At 41.0% G+C, this 18959-nt stretch overlaps 1 protein-coding gene across 1 annotated transcript in view; it reads right to left on the reverse strand.

Moving 5' to 3' along the window:
- Window positions 1-364: 364 nt before the first annotated feature.
- Window positions 365-18959, reverse strand: part of GASK1B (golgi associated kinase 1B) — a 45108-nt gene continuing 26513 nt past the window's right edge. Inside the window, exons 4-5 of the mRNA XM_059066819.2 lie at window positions 5857-6083; window positions 365-2972 (exon numbers count right to left, since the gene is read on the reverse strand). Coding sequence (XP_058922802.1) covers window positions 2765-2972; window positions 5857-6083 — 435 coding nt within the window. The 3' untranslated portion in view covers window positions 365-2764. The remainder of the gene's footprint in view (window positions 2973-5856; window positions 6084-18959) is intronic.

The following is an 18959-nucleotide window of genomic DNA, read 5'->3' on the forward strand; positions in this document are numbered from 1 at the left end:
AACACTATAAAGAAAACTTTAAATATAATGGTAAGACTCACCCAAAGCAAAGAAAACCCCGTATTAGTGTTTTCTTCTAGTTTATGATACCTGTTAACTAATTTGCATACCACCTAAAACAATGCTAAATGTACACCAAGAGAAGGCATGAAATCACTGTTAATGATATCAAATACATGCATACACAGACACAATCCAGTATAATTTTTGACTATTCAACTGTTTCTTTTATCATGGATGAAGGCAGCAAACATTCTCCTAGACTTCACTTCTGAAAAGCAACCCATCTACAAAAACACAAAAACCAAAGCAAAACAAAACAACAACAACAACAAAAACACCTACAGAATAAAAAGCACACATCTTTAATTTCTACTATTTTTATTATACATTTTTTAGATATTTATTTTCATAATATCAGCTTAAAAAATAATCACGTAAGAATAAGCTTTTGTATGTCTGCCCAGGTAAATTGCTCTATTTTAAATCTGTCAAGTTACAAATAAACCCCATAATGTGCTATGTGAACCAAACCACAGCATAATGAGTATACCTGAAAGGCACAGAGCATTCGCTTAGTTTCAGTAAGAGCAGAGTATTACGTATTAGAACGCAAAGCCTGGCCTTCAGTCATCCATTATTCAAAAATAATACGGCGTGAATTATTCACCGATTCCAAAACAGAATACACTGTTGAAAAGCAAAGGTGACGAAAATGAACATGTGTTCCTGGACCTTACAATCCGCCCCACTAGTTGGAGGAGCAAGCTGTCCTGAAACGATGTCGCTTGAGATGCAACATGAAAGCCGCTTCTGAGGAACATGGAATTCCCAGCGTCCATTTCACAAATTTGGATAAGATGGTATAGTCCATAAAAAGCATTTTAAAATGCAAATATGCCACATGGATAAGACAAGGTATAAGGCAACTTGACAAAGAGTTATTTTAAAGTAGAATCTGGATCTCCAGACTTCTGTTAGGCCAATTTTTCATTCATGTGCTGATTATTGAGACATAAAGCGATCTTTAAAAGCCCAAATACAGCAGGTAGAAGTGGAGACTCATGAGGGTCCAAGCGTACACTGAATGTGTAGGACCAGGGGAGGCGCTCAGGGCTACAGAGGGGACACTGAAGAGAAGATCGTCTGAAGACCAGCTCTCCAAGGGTCAGCCAGCAAGGGAAGGGGCTGAGAAGAGGGCTTGAATGCGACCCTAGAAAACTTATAATTAGATGATTGAATGATTCCTTCTCCCTTGGTCTGTCTTCTCTTGTGTTCAGCATGCTATTGTGACATTCTGCCCCATTCATTGCTGTAAATTGTAATCTATCAATACGTTAGCCTTTATCAAAATGTCTTCAGTAGTTCTAATCGACAGTGATATTGAGTGACCCTCGATCAGAACACAGAAAATGGGGTGCACTTGAGGAATAACATGCAGAACTGAGAAAACAGAGGATAGAATGCATTATAAACATTCTTAAATTGTATTTTTAAACGGAAAGAAGAAGTCAGTAGAGTAGCTTCTTAATAAGGGATGGGGGAGGGTAATAATGATTTGTTCAGGATTTGAAATCTCGAGATGACCATCTATCAAACACCATTATGTGGACACCTTCAAGGACATGAAGACTCAACACAGGAATATTATGTGTTCACGTCCTTCTACCTCATTAAAAAGTTGGTAGAGTTCGGAGAGAATTATTTGAGCCTAAATAATTTTGGCTGTTTCAGTTCTAGTCATGTGCTTTCATTGAGGAGAACTGATCAGCGTCGGGCTTTACTTGATGTTGTTCCTATTTTTCATATTAGAATAAGCCAAACAATATATTTAAACACATTCAGTATCCGGTCCTATGGTCAATATCTGGACGATATCAATTAATTCAGTTTAAATATAATTACACAGAACAAATTAGAAGAAACCCGCTGTTATTAATGAAATATACAGAAATTATAGTATATCCTTGGTAAAGATGACAGAAAGTGTAAAAAGAGCATCCACTTAACAGAAAGATACTCTATAAGTATAGTTGCACATGTGTAAATACCTCATAACTGTTGAATGTCTAAGCCACTAGACGTAAGTTGGAGCAAAACAGAAAGAGCAAAACTACCTAACGTATAAATCTTCGGATATGGATGGTTTCTATAATGGCAACAAATACCTTTCTAAAAAGGAATGGAAAATGTGATTCTTGAGCCAAGGATCACAGAGCTGGCTGATCATTTATAGGTACAATAGAATATACACTGGGGCTTTTACAAATAAACTACCATTTCTCCTAAGAATCACTGTGGGCTCTGATGTTTCTGCAGATCATACGCCTCCATTTGCCAACATAGAGTTGCCTGTGGGTGGTGTTGAGACAATTAGCAACAGAAGGTCGCCCAGAACCCTTCCCATTAGAGCAGCAAGTTATTAAAGGAGTCACCACCTCTGATTCACACTGTTCTGTTAACCGACATGACAGATATTTTAACACGGCTAGCTGGGAAAATAATGGCAACCCTTCTGTGCTCAGGTGTGGCGACTCCCAAGTCATGGTGTCAAAGGAAAATGTAAACTTTTTTAGCAGTATAAGGTAAAAGCTTTTAGAGTCTGCTTATAGCTCTCAGGCTCAGCATATATACTTGACTAAATTCATTTATTTTGTGTATTCATCACTACTGCCTCATCCCTAAAAGGACCTGAGGTTTGTGTACTTGACTCCAAAACAAAAATGCATAAATATACGTAGAACTCTAGCCACAAGACCTTTTGCTACTCATTCATCGGTAACACTTGGGCCCCATGTGCATTGATGTAGGTGAGCAGGATTTGGGCTCTCTGTTCAACTACATCGATAAGCTTCTCAATTCCTTGTCTACCTCCCTGACTCTCCCAGTAAACTTTATCAAGAAACAGAGACTGAAGGAGTTTCTGCCGTAAGTGCTGGCTCTTCAAAACAGAAACTGCAGATTCAGGAAACCTAAAAAGAGAAAACGATATTTCATTCTTCGTAATTGCTTGGAAATATTATGCCTCACCCAATGGCTCTGCCTTTCATTAATCTGGCAGAAATCACACTATCAGATAATACCTTGAGAATCAAAACATCTTTTGTCACTGTCAAGCTGACACATCTCTTAATAATTACATACTAGAAGAACAGCTTTCAAGGGAACTGCATTTTCTATACCATTGAGAACTTGATATAAATACCAATGTCTAACTTAAGGTTATAATATGTGGGCAAAGAGAGGCATGGAATTAGAATGGATTCCGATAACCTGGAAAAATACTTTCCTCAATCTTAAGCTCCATTGCACCCATAGAGACCACTTTAATCAGTCAAGTAGAATCGTAACCTTGTAAGTGTCAACATGGGGTTTTATGCAAGGAAATATGAGAAGAAAAATGCTGACAATTTCAGTAAAGTACTCTCTAGAGGAGAAGATGCATGACTGAATTTAATGAGAAATAATCCAAAATGTATGTAGTAAAAAGAAAGAAATCACTCCAAAATGCCCCATTAAGTAAAGAACTGCCTTTGGTTCAGATAATACTTCAGGATTTCTAAAAATCTGGGAACATTCTATTAAACCGGAATACTAAATTGTTTTCAAATAAATTTAGCAAAGCTCAAGTTTGAGACACAGGGCATTCCACAATGAAGCATCTCTCTGGAAAACCTGAGGTCAATTTCGAAGGAGCCTTGCTGAATTACCGAAAGAGAGTACACTGCGATTTCTGCTCTTCATTTAGGAAGAATAAAGCCAGGGGTCTAGCATATACAGTATCTGAACATTTCTGGTTCAAAATTACCTGCAATGTTTTGCTAAATCTCCAATTTGGCCTCTCTCCAAGCTTTCATTAAAATGCTGATGAAAGCACGGCACAAATATTGGGGTGTAATAGTAAACTTAGTTGTTCCTTAAAAACTAAAACAGAACATCTACTTGTTTCAAGAGTACAGTCTGCCAGGAGTTTCAGGCCTCTAAGCACCTTCTCCCAGGGTCAGTGGAGCGCGCTGGGGAGAGCACTGAGGGAGCTTGAATACAGCAATCCACATGCTCCAGCATTTCCGATGCTGTAGAGAGACCAAAGGCCACAGAGCTGGATGTGCTTAAAGGGTGCTAATCAGATGCTCTGAGCTCCCTGAAGACATGTCCTATATAATTTAGTGACCACAGTACTAATTAAGTAAGAATGTCTGCTCTATGAAGTACTAATAATCCATGATTTATAAATTCTATGGCCCTTGAACTAATTTAGCTGTGGTAGAATGTATGAGATGAAACTGCTAAAACTGTGGCTCTCTTTAGCGACTAATTCTTTTCATAAAGGAAAATCAAAAAAGTTACCTGGCTTTGCACTACAATGATTAATAGAAATATTCTATGCATAAATCTCGGCTAGCAAAGTCTTCTTTTTTGCTGTTGAATGGGTAAATTACACAGTCAAAGAAGATTTAACTTTAAACTCATTACTCCTCGTAATGCATTTAAGGTTAAATCCTCTTTGAAAGCATAAATAAAACGTTATTCATATTTTTATGAATGTATAGGATAGATGGATTCTCCAGGCGTACACTTAATTCTAAGAGGAAATGCAGGGCTTTAAAAGAAGACCCCATAATACCAACTCAGTAAGTGATGCCTCTGGTTTGTAAATTTTCCTACACATAAAATTTCCTGAGCTTAGACACTTAGCAGAGAGAATCTAAAAGAATCCATACATTCTACCTTCAATCCACAAAGAGATGTGAAGAATAAGTATTAACAGGGAAAGACACAACAAAAACTCATGAAAGCGGGGCTCCTGAAACTCTCATTGTCTCTAGCGTCAAAAGACAATAAAATCCACATTACCAATTCATGGAGCTAGGAAGAATTGTTGAAATATGCTTCAGAGTTTTATTAACAAGAGAAACAGGAACCGCAGAAACACCAAGAGTCACTGCAGAAAAATTACTGGACTTGGACTTGGAAGACCTGGCTTCTACCCTCAATTTTAGGTTCGCTCATGTGTCCCCAGCAGTCACTCAGTTTCACAAAAGGCTGGCTGACTGTTTCACTAAAGCACCCTTCTATCTTCAAGTTCAGACACACACCCCAGTTTCTTAGTGACCCTGATTTCTCACTAAGGTACAAAGACTATGAAGTGTGCTTATTGGGGGGAGCACTGAAATGTAGCCTCAACCTCCACGGTTGGGGGCAAATAGCTCAGATTCTGCAATGACGTTCCTGCCACTATGGCGTGTCTTAGTTTCCTATATTTCCAAATACTTCTTGAGTGTAAGCTCAAGATACTTTTCCCCATAATCTATGTCTATGGAAGGATTTTCAAATGCTCAGAAACCCTCCTACTTGAATTCAACAGCCATTGTCCTTGGCTACTGTGTCCTACTCAGCCGACGGGCTCTGACTTCCCATGAGCTGATCCAAGTCACTGAGTTTATTCTGCCTTTGGACATCCTGCCTTGTCAATATCAGCTCCTCTGTTATTTCCCGGGTCCTGTGCCCTGGTAATGGAGCCCGTCACCTGCTCACCCCTGCTGGGCTGCTTCCTATTCCACAGACCTCCACGTGACTCCTACCTCACCCACATAGATTTTCACAGTGAGGGTCAAGCAACACGATGGAGGTGAAACGCAGCACGACCTTTGTAGGTTGCACAGGTCAGTGACGCAAAACCTGGCGGCACCCTTGTTCTGTTCCCCTTGGGTTTGGTTCCCTTCTCTGGGCTTCCATTCCCAGATTCTCTTTAAGGGCTAAATTGATCAGACACAGGATGTGAGTCTTCTCCAGACCTTACTACATATTCAAGAGGAATGTAATGTCCTGCAGATGTTACTACATCAAGAAACTTACTCTTTGATGCCTTCTAACAGTTTGAAGTTCAAGTTATCTTCGCTTCTGTCAAAGAAACCCTTGTTGTCTATAAAGACCAAGTGCCTTGGGTCCTGCTTTCGCTGGACAATGTGGGCTAGAGCCACGGCATCCTGGTCGTCGCACTTCAGCCTCTGTCCACTCCGTACACAGGCATCTTCCTTTCGAGGTCGGAACCCACAGCAATTGGTATCCAAGCGATTATAAATCTGAAAAGGGAAAACAAAGGCAAATCCAAGACGCCGAGTAAAAACAAAACTTGGGAAAGTCAGAAGATTTCCAAAGAATGAGCACTTTCTAAATAGCTGACTTGCCAGAATCTAATTGGGGCCAGGCTCATTTAATTCAAGGCAACACTTAAAGTCCAAGGTTCATATCCTTCTGACTCAGCGATGGGTCTAAGCATTGCCAGATCCGCTAACAGCTCCAAAGGCAGACCATCCAAGCTAAGCATCTCCACCCTTAATATTCAGAGTTCCCACTGACATCATACATCCATGCGTGGCCAGAAGAATCTCTGCTCTGATGCTGCTTGGGACAGAAGATAGAAACGATTGTACTTTGACACATCCAGAAAACCTGAGTTATCTCAGAGGCTCTAAAAGTTTACTGCATCCCCTAACCTCTCTGGATTTCAGTATTGCAGTGTCTAACCTGAAATAACAGAGAAGAAATCTATTGGAAAGATGTGCGATCCAGTAATGATAGCCAAGAACAGTCTACGTACGGAGGCCACAGTTAGACTTTTCTCATTCTGCAGAATGAGCAGAACAGTTGGGTCTCTTGGCGTTTATTGTGGGTAATAGGGCTACTACCCTCTAGAAGAGGGCAAACACATTAACTAGGGAAGGGAGACTTGGGGTACTTCCATTTCTTTGGGGCAAGGGAAGAAATCATATTTATTAATCAGGGTAAAGAAAAGCCTAGGCTCAGGAGTTAGATACATTTAAACTCAAGTCTCTTCTCTCACACTTTTCGGCTCCGCGACCTTGTATAGATCCCTTTACATTACTGACTCTCAGTTTAATTATCTGCATAATGGGAATGAAACCATTCACCTTGCGCATTTAGTGGGAAGATTAATCAAAGTGTCTGGATACACACCAGCCCTGACCCAGGCATCTAGAAGATACTCCAAAAAAAAGGAGAAAACTGTCATTACTATTGTTGAGACACAACGCACACACTTATATGAGGTGATTTACCTCAGAACAAGCTTCCAAGGCAAAAGGTAATTGCTCCATTTCAGTGAAGGAAAACTGAGCCTCAGAGAGGTTAAATAATCTGCTCTGCTACTTAAATATTAGTAAGTAGCAAATTTGAGATTCAGACACAGTTGTGTTTATCTTCAAAATGCCACGATTTTCCCCCAATACGTCGCGTTGAATAGTTTAAGGCTAGTCGAAGATTGTACATATGCTCAACATTCAAAAGATGGGCTCAACACAGAGTGTCATTTTTATTCTTTTGTCACTAAACTCTCATCCTTTCTCTTCTTCCTGGGTTTTTGCAGATCCTGTGGGGCTGTGGCCACTTGCTAAGGAAGGGATGCAGAAAGAGTAGTACCAAAATTGAGCCTACTTTGAAACAACTCTTCATTCATTCATGCAACAGATGTTTATGTAACATCTTCTACCCGCTAGCAGTGGGCCGGGCACCAAGGCAAGTGTCACCCATGGCCAGCACCCTTCCAGCAGCACTACTTCCTGAGGAAAAGGAAGTGGTTTAATCTTGTCTCACCACCACAGCAAACTGTGAGAACTGGACAAAGGACCCTCCTCTCTGTTTTCTGCAGGTAAGTAGACTCGGTATCAAATAGCATACTTTGGGAAGCAGGAATTATAAGAGAAGTTAGCATAAGCCAATTTTCTATGAGGTTTATATAAAAGCAGCTACATGGGATGGGGTGACCCAGGAACCACAAGCACTTGGACAGTTCGGAGGGCACAGTGCTGGTCGAGAAACGGTCTACAGATCAGGGAGGGCTCTGGCAGAACTGGCTCATGAACCTAACCAGCGGTTTACCCAAAAACGTCACATCGGCTGACTCCAGGGCATGGTGAGTTCCCAGGGCTGGTTCAGAGTTTCCCAAAGGCGGGCAAGAATGCCCAACCACATGACTGCAGGTTAAATGAAAAAAGCATAACTTGGAAACTATTAGGAAAACGTATTGAGCCTTTTCTTCTCGATTTGATTTATTTTATGTAGCACCCTGACTGCCTTTGAATATAAGAGAAACCAAATGATATAGAGAGATTGTATGTGCTCACCAGTTTTTAAGGTACCATCGGGGGGTCAGGGAGAATGTAAAATTAACTCTTCTGGAGGCTGCTTCTCACCCGATGTCTCCCCTTTTGGGGGTGGGGTTTTAAAATTTGCTTATTGGACTCGAGAGGATTTTTGAGAGTGGGCTGGCTATTTTTGAGGGCTTGTCTATAAAAATATATTTCCAGTCACTTTCCGAGGTCTCTTTTTAATATTCATTAGCTAATAATTCTCAAAGAATCCTTTACCCTTTTCCCATCACCGTCATATGTTTTTATCCAATGATATTGACTTAACAAACCAGAAGCACAAAATTCTGGGAAGAGCTAGGAACAAGATTTAAGAGCTGCTTAAGCCCTTGCTAGACAAGGTTATTAATACAAAGACATAACTTACTGTAGTCGGATGATAAGAAAAACGACGTAAAACTCAGAGTATTTAAAGCCTTGCAATGTGATTCTCTATCTGTAGGTGTACACACGCACACACACACACACACACACACCACACACACTCAACATGTGTTAACATACCCACAAGGTACATACATAGATCTGAATAAAAGGAACAATAAACATTTTTGGAAGAGAAGCTAAGCTGAACGCACACACCCACTTTCAATAACAAGGTCTGTGAGACTTGAAGGGCGCAACAGTCTTACAGGGAAGTGATGAAATCATCACAGACTGTTGAGTGATTCAAAATGAGATCAGACAAAACACTTTAAAAGTGCACTGTTCGAAACGTTAGAAGATAGTAAAAAGATGCCCTAAGTCGGTCTGTCCCACTTCTAACTTTTCACGCTTTCTTTTAGCTTAAAAGTAGAAAAGTATAACATTTACAGAAGTACTAAAAGTTAAGCCTGAACGCTAAAGTGCTTATTATTTAGCAATAGCATATACGATACTCGTGTCCTTGTCGTAGAAACAACGGAAATGTTGCTGTATGTCTTGGTCCTTTCCCGCTACTAGAAAAGCAAAAATGAAGAAAGAGCTTAGGGTTCCCAGCACCATTTAAGAACTGGCTGGTAGATCTACCGTTAGAATTTAAGTTCTAAATGCACATATCCAACTCAACACACCTTGATTTTGTAGCCAAAATGAAAGAGGATCAAGTTTCCCCCCCACATATCATGTCATTATATCAAGCTTCTCACCATCTCTTTTCAAGTTATTTGTTTTAAAACTGCACCTTTTGGGGAGGAGGGATACGTCGGGAATTTGGGATTAAAATATACACTCTATTATGTATAAAATAGATAAACAACAAGGACCTGCTGTAGAGCACCAGGAACTATACTCAATATTTTGCAATCACCTAAATGGGAAAAGAATCTGAAAAAGAACATATATATATATATATATATATATATATATATATATATATATATATATATATATATATATAAAAAACGGAAGAACCTAGGGGTAAGAAAGGAATAAAGACACAGACCTACTAGAGCATGGACTTGAGGACATGGGGAGGGGGAAGGGCAAGCTGGGACAAAGTGAGAGAGTGGCCTGGACATACATACACTACCAGACATAGGGTGGATAGCTAGTGGGAAGCAGCCGCATAGCACAGGGAGATCAGCTGGGTGCTTTGTGACCACCTAGAGGGGTGGGATAGGGAGGGTGGGAGGGAGACGCAAGAGGGAAGAGATATGGGGACATATGTATATGTATAACTGATTCACTTTGTTATACAGCAGAAACTAACACACCATTGTAAAGCAATTATACTCCAATGAAGATGTTAAAAAATAAACAAAAAACAAAAAACTGAATCACTTTGCTGTACACCTGAGTCACTGCAAATCAACTATACTTCAATTAAAAAATAAATAAGGGCTTCCGTGGTGGCTCAGTGGTTGAGAGTCCGCCTGCCGATGCAGGGCACGCGGGTTCGAGACCCGGTCCGGGAAGATCCCACGTGCCGCGGAGCGGCTGGGCCCGTGAGCCGTGGCCGCTGAGCCTGCGCGTCTGGAGCCTGTGCTCCGCAATGGGAGAGGCCACAGCGGTGAGAGGCCCGCGTACCGCAAAAAATAAATAAATAAATAAAAATTTAAAAATAAAGAAAAAGTAAAAATATAAATAAAATCTAAAACATTAAAACTGCCCCTTTACAAAGAAAACTGCGTTTTATAAAGAAAGTTTAAATCACACAATAAAACATGTAATGAGTGGAATTGAACAATTTCCCGTGGTAACTCATGCAACGCTTGGTACAGAGCAGGCACTTGATGCGTGTGTGCTGTTGACAGAATTCTCGCGATAGTCAGCCTCCACTTTGCATTTGGCTATTTACAAAGCTCCTCCAAAACACTGTCTTCTTTGGGAAGACTCAAATAAACAAAATGATCCTGGCAGAGTAAGACGTGGGTCTTTTTAGAACAGCATCCAGTGAATGGAGTGGGAAAGCTGGGCGGGGAGCAAGGAACAGGGCTGCGTGTGGCCCTCATTTGCTCCTGGTTGCGTCTTTACGTGGTTCCGTTTCACTAAATGTGGACCACGAAGTCCCACAGCCCACGCGGAGTCCATGGAGCACCCTGCATGCGAGAGGCATTTGAAAAACAACAGGCACATGTGACAGAAATAACAATAGCATTGTAATTTGCGGTTTTCTGGAAGATTCCTTTGAATTCCAGTGATCTCACTTGACACCTCATTTGTTTTTAGAAAATGCACGGAGAGAAAACTTTCAGTACTTACTTTATCTCAAAAAGGCAAAAAAACAGTAAGAATTGTCAGCCCCGCCCTAGGAAACACACCCTAGAAGACAAAGCATACGGACATACTTACTTGTCAGCTCATAACTCGCGTTGGAAAATCCTCGCACTTGGATTCGTCTTGATGTCAATCAGTGCACTGTTGCCATGTTATCGGTGGAGCCCGATTGGGATCCCTGCGGTCTAGTGGGTGTGTGGATCTCTACTAGATCACAGACAAGGGCGACCTCAGACAAGCACCCGGCCGCCGTGGTACTTGTGATCACAGACCTAGGCCCCTACCTTGAGAGCTCAACAAAGCAAAAGCAAAAGCAGCCTTCTCGCCAGTCTGCGCCTGTATAGCTGGGGAGCTCTCACCTCATAAAATAATAGGTTTCATTTTTCTTCCGTGCTACCATGGCAGCAGCTAGCCTGTTAAATGAGTATGCATGCAAATGTGACCAGCGGAGTAGCTGGTGAGCGATGAGAAAAGTAAAAATCGTTAGCGGTACATATATCTAACTACGGGCATCGGTTCCCCTGTGCCCTGGCCTCTGTAAACAGCAGTCGTGGCTCTGCACTGCCTATACCCCAGAATTCCACACTTAAAAATCACTATCAGTGTATACCAATTCTATGCAGACTCTTCAGTTTCTGTCCCATTACTGAATCATAAGTAAAGACTAACAGTGTTTTTTTTTTTATATATAAGTAAAACTATTTTTAACACTACAATACATCTGGATCTATTTCTACAGATGCAATATTTGAATTCATGTACCTCTGAATAAATACCAGAAGTCAAACATCAGTCTGCCACAGAAAGACTCTGGAAAGAGTCACTTGTCACCAGGCAAGTGACAATCTATTTTTAGAGAAAGAAAATTCACGTTCTGTAATTTGCACAAGTAGAGCTGCATGAAAATAGCCTGTCAAAGGCACACCCGCCTTCCTGTAAAGATTTACAAAGAGCCCTTGGGCTAAGAAAAACAGTAAATATTTTATGAAATTCTGATTTATAGCATGGATTTATAGGAAGCAAATATTTAAAACAGCAATAAAATAACAAGATAGGTACACTTTCTTAAAAATACTTTCTTTCAATGAAATGAAACGGCACTTTTAATAATTTAACATTAAACAGGGTTGCCAATAATTTTTAAATGATGTACATTTACATCTCAGGGAACAGTTCATTCAAAGCTTCTCCCTCGCTTGACTTGATGTGTGTTCATTTTTAGCATTGTTATGGAATTTCTACCTGTTTTATTTTCCCCTATTATGTAGTATTTTATTATAAGGATAGTGACAAAAAATGAGTAAAGATAAACTAAATGACTACACTAAAACACAATTCTGATTATGGTGACAAAGATTCTTTGCTTGACCAAAGTCAGGCTCCGGAACTTTCTCCTAGGCTTTTCACGCACTTCCTTATAAAATCAAGTTTTAGCAAGAACCCTGCAAAGTCAGTTTAAGCAGAAGCCCTCACCCTTCCAGCTACCTGATCACGCTCAATACCTCACCTGGGTCCTCAGCTGCCACCATCCCAAAGGCGATGTCTGAGCACATGTCTTTAGCAAGCGTCTGGTTAGGCCACTTTACCTGGAACTCCGCTTCCCCCGGACGTTTGCTCTTAGCCATTTTTCACCCCGTGACCCCTACTCTGCCCTCCCCCCGGCTATAAGTTCCCACCTGCACTGCTGTATTCCGGGTTCAGCCCCCATCTCTCTCCCCACTGTAAAATCCCACTATTGCCATGGTCCTGAACAAAGGCTAATTTACCATCTTTAACAAGCACCACGGAATAGTTCTTCTTTAACAATGATTAACACAACCTAATGGAACATACCCCCAAATTATTGAAACTTATTTTTTATGGAAATCAGCTCTCTTTATAGGAAAGATAGACTGATTATTTTCTGGTTCTTTAAAAATAAATGCTGCTTGAGAGTAGGATGGAGATTGCCAGGGGCTGGGGAGTCGGGAACATGGAAGATTCTGGTCAAAGAGAACAAACTTTCAGTTAGAAGATGAATAAGTTCCGAGGATCAGACTAGATTTAAGAATACTGTATTGTACACTTGAAATTTGCTAACAGAGTAGATCTTACACATTCTCACCACACACACACACACACACACACACACACACAAGGTAACTTTGTGAGGTGATGGAGGTGTTAGTTAGCTTGACTGTAGTAAAGATTTCACAACATATATGTAAATCAAATCACCCCATTGTACACTTTAAGTATACGCATTATATATGTCAATTATACCTCAATAAAACTAGAAGGGAAAGAAAAGAGAAAATAAATAAACAAAGTCTGCTTTACTAAATTAGACTTTTAAAAAACGATTATTTTTACACATATGTATAGAATTTCCTGTTTGAAAATGTATTTGTTTCTATGCTCCCTGGGTTGGCAAATAGCGATAAAGTAAAGCCGTTTATGTAGCTGAGATATGAAATCCCAGGATACTGCAAAAGCATTTTGTATCATACAGTTACTAATTATCAAAATAAACCAAAAGGTTAGGTATCACATTACAAATCAAGAAAAGGCTCAGAGAGGCTAAGCAACCTGCCCAAGGAGGATTTCTACCAACTTCCACCTTTTTCACACTGCCTCCCGACATGGAGAAGACAAGAGCCCTGCTTTCACAGAGACTCCAGTCGAATGCCTCTAAGTACGATTCACTGCGTATCCTCCACATCGACCAGCACCATGACTGCACACTGCAAATACTCAATAAATGTCTGTTTAGGAAGGAATGAACGCCAGTTCCTGCTGAAATCTGTCTAATGCAGATAGCTAACTACTAAAAGACCTCTAATCAGGCCAGACCTCCATGTTTTCCTGATCCAGTATCTTGTAAAAAGCTCAGAGTGTTAAAATCAAAGAATCTTAGAATTACAGAAACGTCATAACGCTGAAGTTACCAGAGACTATACAGGCAAAAGTGAGTTTACTTCGGAAAAATTACTCAAACTTTGTAATTTCAGAACCTTTTGGCACTCTTAAAAGTATTGAAGCCCCCCAAAATCCCCCTTTATGTGGGTTATGTATCATATAGACATTAAAACTGAAAAAGATTGAATAGTTACATATTAACTCATTTAAAAATAACACTGATACACCCATTCCATGTTAACATAACATATTTTTACAAGAAATTGCTATATCTCTAAAAATATAATAAGAGAAATGGAATTGTTCTGACAAGTTAAAATGGTGTTAAAGGAGAAAGCAGCAATGAGTTGAGCTCCTGATTCAAACAATTGCATAAGCGGTTTTCCTCAAGACGACCACCGCACCGTGGGAAGCAACAGAAGTGCTTTATACACACTTTCCACTCGCTCACCCAAAATATTAAAAAGATGTACACTTACAGATGGAGACTTAAGAACATGAACAGTTTTTATTGCTTCATCAAGGACTTTCTTTCATTCCATGTGTCTTTTCACATGAGTCCATTGGCCACGAAAGGAGAACAACTGTTGGTAGAGTCTGGTGCCAGCTTCGATTCATCCCAAGGCACCAACAGATTCACCCATGATTGCAAATATTGTTAAAAAAAAAAAGCAAAAACTCTGAGTTTTGTGACCTCACAGACCTCCCTGAAGGGGCCACAGAAGAGCCATCACCACAAACAGTCCCATTCAACGTGACCACAATCAGTAACAAATGGGAAAAGTCCCATTTACGTCTTAGTTATCTGTGTCCATAAACGTTTTGACTATGGTTGAGCAGAGCCTGTCCCTAAAAGAATCCTTATGGCCCAGCGCTCCCTTAAATCTCTCTGAGTCTACTTCCTTGGGCAAAACAAACCATGAATCTTTTAAAAATAATTACATACAAAAATATATATATATATTGAGCCAGATAAATAGTTGCTTGTCCTCTCATTGTTGCTATGGCAATACCGTTGGGTTGCTTTTTCCACGGTTTCCTTATTTACCTGCTGGCAGATTTATCTAGATTCAACGCTTAGACTTCCTGCTTTCCTGGAAAACAGAAGTCAAGGATGGTTTCAAACTGTCTGTGTTTCCATGGCAGAGGATCAGTGGCGAAGCCAATCCCCAAAGCGAGCTCAAACAGTGCATTAAACAATCTTTGAGTCTCAAAAGATTATTTATGGAATCGCACAGGCTTCCTCTAATCCCCGATCTCTCCAGCCCAGCTCTGGATACAACAAGATTTAGGAATGATGTGTACTGACCATGCTCTAATCAATTTCAGCACAGCCTACAAATTCCGTGGCAAGGGTTGAAATAAGCAAACATTACCTGTAATTAAGGAAAGTAGACTGTGTGCTTTGATTAACAATGACATTAGAATTGACCCAGAAATGCTCGGTTGGTTGTCACTTGGCAATATGAGGTTGATGAATATAATGTATTTGACCAGACATTTCTCCTTTGATTCCGACGGATACAAGAGCAAAGACCTACGTCAGCCAGCCCACACTTTACACAAACGAGGCTTTAGCATAATCCATGCCAGAAAGCTCTGAGAATAAATGCTAGACAGTAGGTGGATTTGAGACGCAGAGAGCCCTTAACAGGAAGAGGGCCAGGACCCAGAGAAATACCTTCCTGGCGCAGAGGCCAGGTTGCTAGCACCTCTGTCACGGACTCGGGTTGGTGTGGCAGCTCTTTATCTTTAAAGCTGCATCCTTGAAAAATCAAATAAATAGCTTAAATTCTGTGGAGTGAGAGAATGTGGTCTCTAAAAGGTCTCCACCAGAGAAAAGAGGTCGCGGCCCAAAACACAGACTGAGAAAGGTCAGGCCCTTGTATTGACTTTCTCCATCCTGTCATGTTCTTGTAGAGAGTTTTTAGCAGCAGAAGTACATTCCATGTAAGGGCCATAAAAAGTGACACCATTTGCCTTTTGAAACAGTGCTGGTTTCCTAATCTCCACGAGGTTCTGAGACGGCCTAACTTCTTAGTGGGAAGGATGATCTCGCGGGTCAATTTCTGCAGGAGGCTTTACCAGCTTCCTAGATGGAACTGGGTGTGTGAATCAACCAAGGGGCCACCGTTTCGGGGAAAGAATCACATGAGAAATGAGAGAACAATACTTCCCAGGCCTGGAGATGTGACACTGCGTCAGATTCAAGAGCCAGGACACGAAATCTGAAATGATGCCGGAGGCCCACAGACTGCTTTGGAATTCTCTAGCTAGGACACAGAAATCCCTCAGTCCAAGTCTGTTGAATTTAACTGAACCCTGTAAAAGCAGAATCCTGTATGCTTAGAATGCCTAGTTTTGCTTATAAAGTAAAATGAAAAGTACTAACATGTGCTCATAGGAAAAATAGAACAAATGGTTGTGAAGCAAATTATTTAAACACAACACCTATGAAGCCACACAAAGCCTTCCATAAAATGTTAGAGTCCAAGAGCACTAATGTGGTATTTGTCCCATTAAGACTCCAGTTCCGGGCTTCCCTGGTGGCGCAGTGGTTGAGAATCCGCCTGCGGATGCAGGGGACACGGGTTCGAGCCCGGTCCGGGAAGATCCCACATGCCGTGGAGCGGCTGGGCCCGTGAACCATGGCCGCTGAGCCTGCACGTCCGGAGCCTGTGCTCCGCAAAGGGAGAGGCCACAGCAGTGAGAGGCCCGCGTACCACCAAAAAAGAAAAAAAAAAAAAAAAAAAAAAAGACTCCAGTTCCAATCCTGGGAAAACTTCTTGGCTGCTGCCTTGCAGACCTATATTCTCTAGAATAGAAGCCCCTCTAATCTCCACCTCCCACAACCCATTTCCAGCATCTTAAAGCTACAGCCTGGCTGGACCGTGCCTCTCTCTAATTGTTAAAAGGAGGAGCAATTGTTAAAAGGTGGCAATGACAAGTCACAGGAAAATGCATGTAGTCAACTGCATTTACAGAATGTAATTAACACACACACACACACGCACACACACAGGACTTCCCTGGTGGTGCAGTGGTTGAGAGTCCGCCTGCCGATGCGGGGGACGCGGGTTCGAGCCCCGGTCCGGGAGGATCCCACGTGCCGCGGAGCGGCTGGGCCCGTGAGCCGTGGCCGCTGAGCCTGCGCGTCCGGAGCCTGTGCTCCGCAACGGGAGAGGCCACGGCAGCGAGAGGCCCAGGTACAGCAAAAAAAATAACAATAATAAATAAATAAAAGTTCTTACTTTTATTTGTTAAAAGTAAATTACTGTTTAACTACACATATATAAAAATGATGTCCTTTGTGCTCTCTCCCCAACTGGGATGACTTATTTAAAACTAAAGTGCCACAAATTAAAGTTGTATAATAAAATAATTAAATAAAAAATGTAAGTCAAATCTCCCTGGAATTAATATTAAGATAGCCCAAATCCTTCTTTAATAAAAATCCTTTCTTGGCATGGTTTAACCATTTCATTGACGTCATTTTCCTGCAAAAATCTCTATATTTTTTGATATCATCAGAAGCAAATCTGTATGATTCTGTTACCTCACTTCTCTATTTCTACACATATAAAAAGCAATAAAGACACTGTCGGGGCCAATACATACGAAGTTTTCTAGCCAATTTGCTCACCTGTTTCAAGCAGTACTCAGAATAATGAAACTATAGTGTCACACAATAATTTGGAAAGTCTTCTGAGGCCGCTTCAATAATCACTGTATTGTAGCATCATTAATACCAAAAATAACTTCTCCCCATGACAGTGTGAACACAGATATGTATAGTAGAAACCATGTTGAAGTCAGACTTTTCAATATCGAAAGGGCAAACTTAGTTTTACACCTTGAAAATTTTATAGTTAACCAGAACATATTTCAGTGCTTAGCACATGCATGTCTGCCAAGTTAGAAGTCCGTCATTTCTAAAGCCTAGACTGACATGTTCTCCATGTCCTTAACGTTGTAAGTAACTCTATAGTCAAGTGAACCACTGCGATTTTTCAACAAACAATAAAAAGCAGGAATGTAACGTTCTCTAAATCCTCTCATCCTTGGCAATTTTTCCTCCCTAGATCCCAGGCAATTCAGCCAACCGAGGTTGCCAAAGCTAATCCCAGACTTTCTTTGCTACTTGAAGCTAAGACAGTACCCGATTGCATCCTCCCTCATTATTTCCCAGCAAATGAATGAGAAACTATCCTCTTTGCTTGTTTGGACTTACCAACAAATACAGGGCTAGGAGCCATTTAGATTGGCAGGGTGCTGATTATGCAAAACAACAAAACTGACTCAAATTATGTAATGGAACTGCCAGTGTCCGAGACCCTGGGTTGCTGTACCTTCTGCTGTCACAGCACTTACCTGCCTGCGAGTGTTTTCCCTCACTGACCTCTAAAAGTTGGAAGCAAGGCCCTTGATCACAGAATCACAGGGATACAGGGAGGGGATGCTTGGAAGACAGTCGTCATGTACCATGGAGAACACCGTTACGATCTTTCTTTCCCAGGCATATAGAACGTTCCTAAAGAAACAATTTCTTTTTAATGAAAAGTGATGTTTCCTCTTGTTTAGAAGATAGTTGGTCGGAATTTTTACTTTGCTGTCATTACACCATTAAGAGGAAAAAATGACCCACAGAATCGAGAGCGGGGTGGGCAGAACAGGTAAGAGATTAACACCTGTTAATCGAACTTGTTATACTGAGGAACTAAATCATGAGGCAGGTGAACGTTAGGAGACACAACTCCAGGTGGCCAGGCTTACCAACGTATGCTGTTGCCACTTACTGAATTTATGACCACAGACATCTGGGAGAAGCCACCCTAATGGAACAGGAAGTTTCCAGAGGATCACTTCTCGCAGTCAGCGAACTTTTCCTCACTTGCGGCCCTTTGTTAGAATCCTTCCCTCTGGAACTCAATTTCTGACTCTTGTGCTCACCTGATTCCTGCAAGTTCTTCAATTTCTATATTAAATGTCACATTCTCGGTCGACACTCTTTCCCCTCAAGTTCCACAAGCACTGAGAGCATATCTTACTTGTTTCTATAGGATGTTAAACTCAATTATTAGACCTGATAAATTCTGCTGTGATTATCTCTCTCCTCTATTGGATGGTATGACTCTTGCTGGCAGGGAGACGGTCTCAGCCATCTTTTTTATCACCAGCACTATACCTGCCAAGTGT

This window comes from Kogia breviceps, chromosome 6 (genome assembly GCF_026419965.1).
Source record: "Kogia breviceps isolate mKogBre1 chromosome 6, mKogBre1 haplotype 1, whole genome shotgun sequence".
Taxonomy (NCBI): domain Eukaryota; kingdom Metazoa; phylum Chordata; class Mammalia; order Artiodactyla; family Physeteridae; genus Kogia; species Kogia breviceps.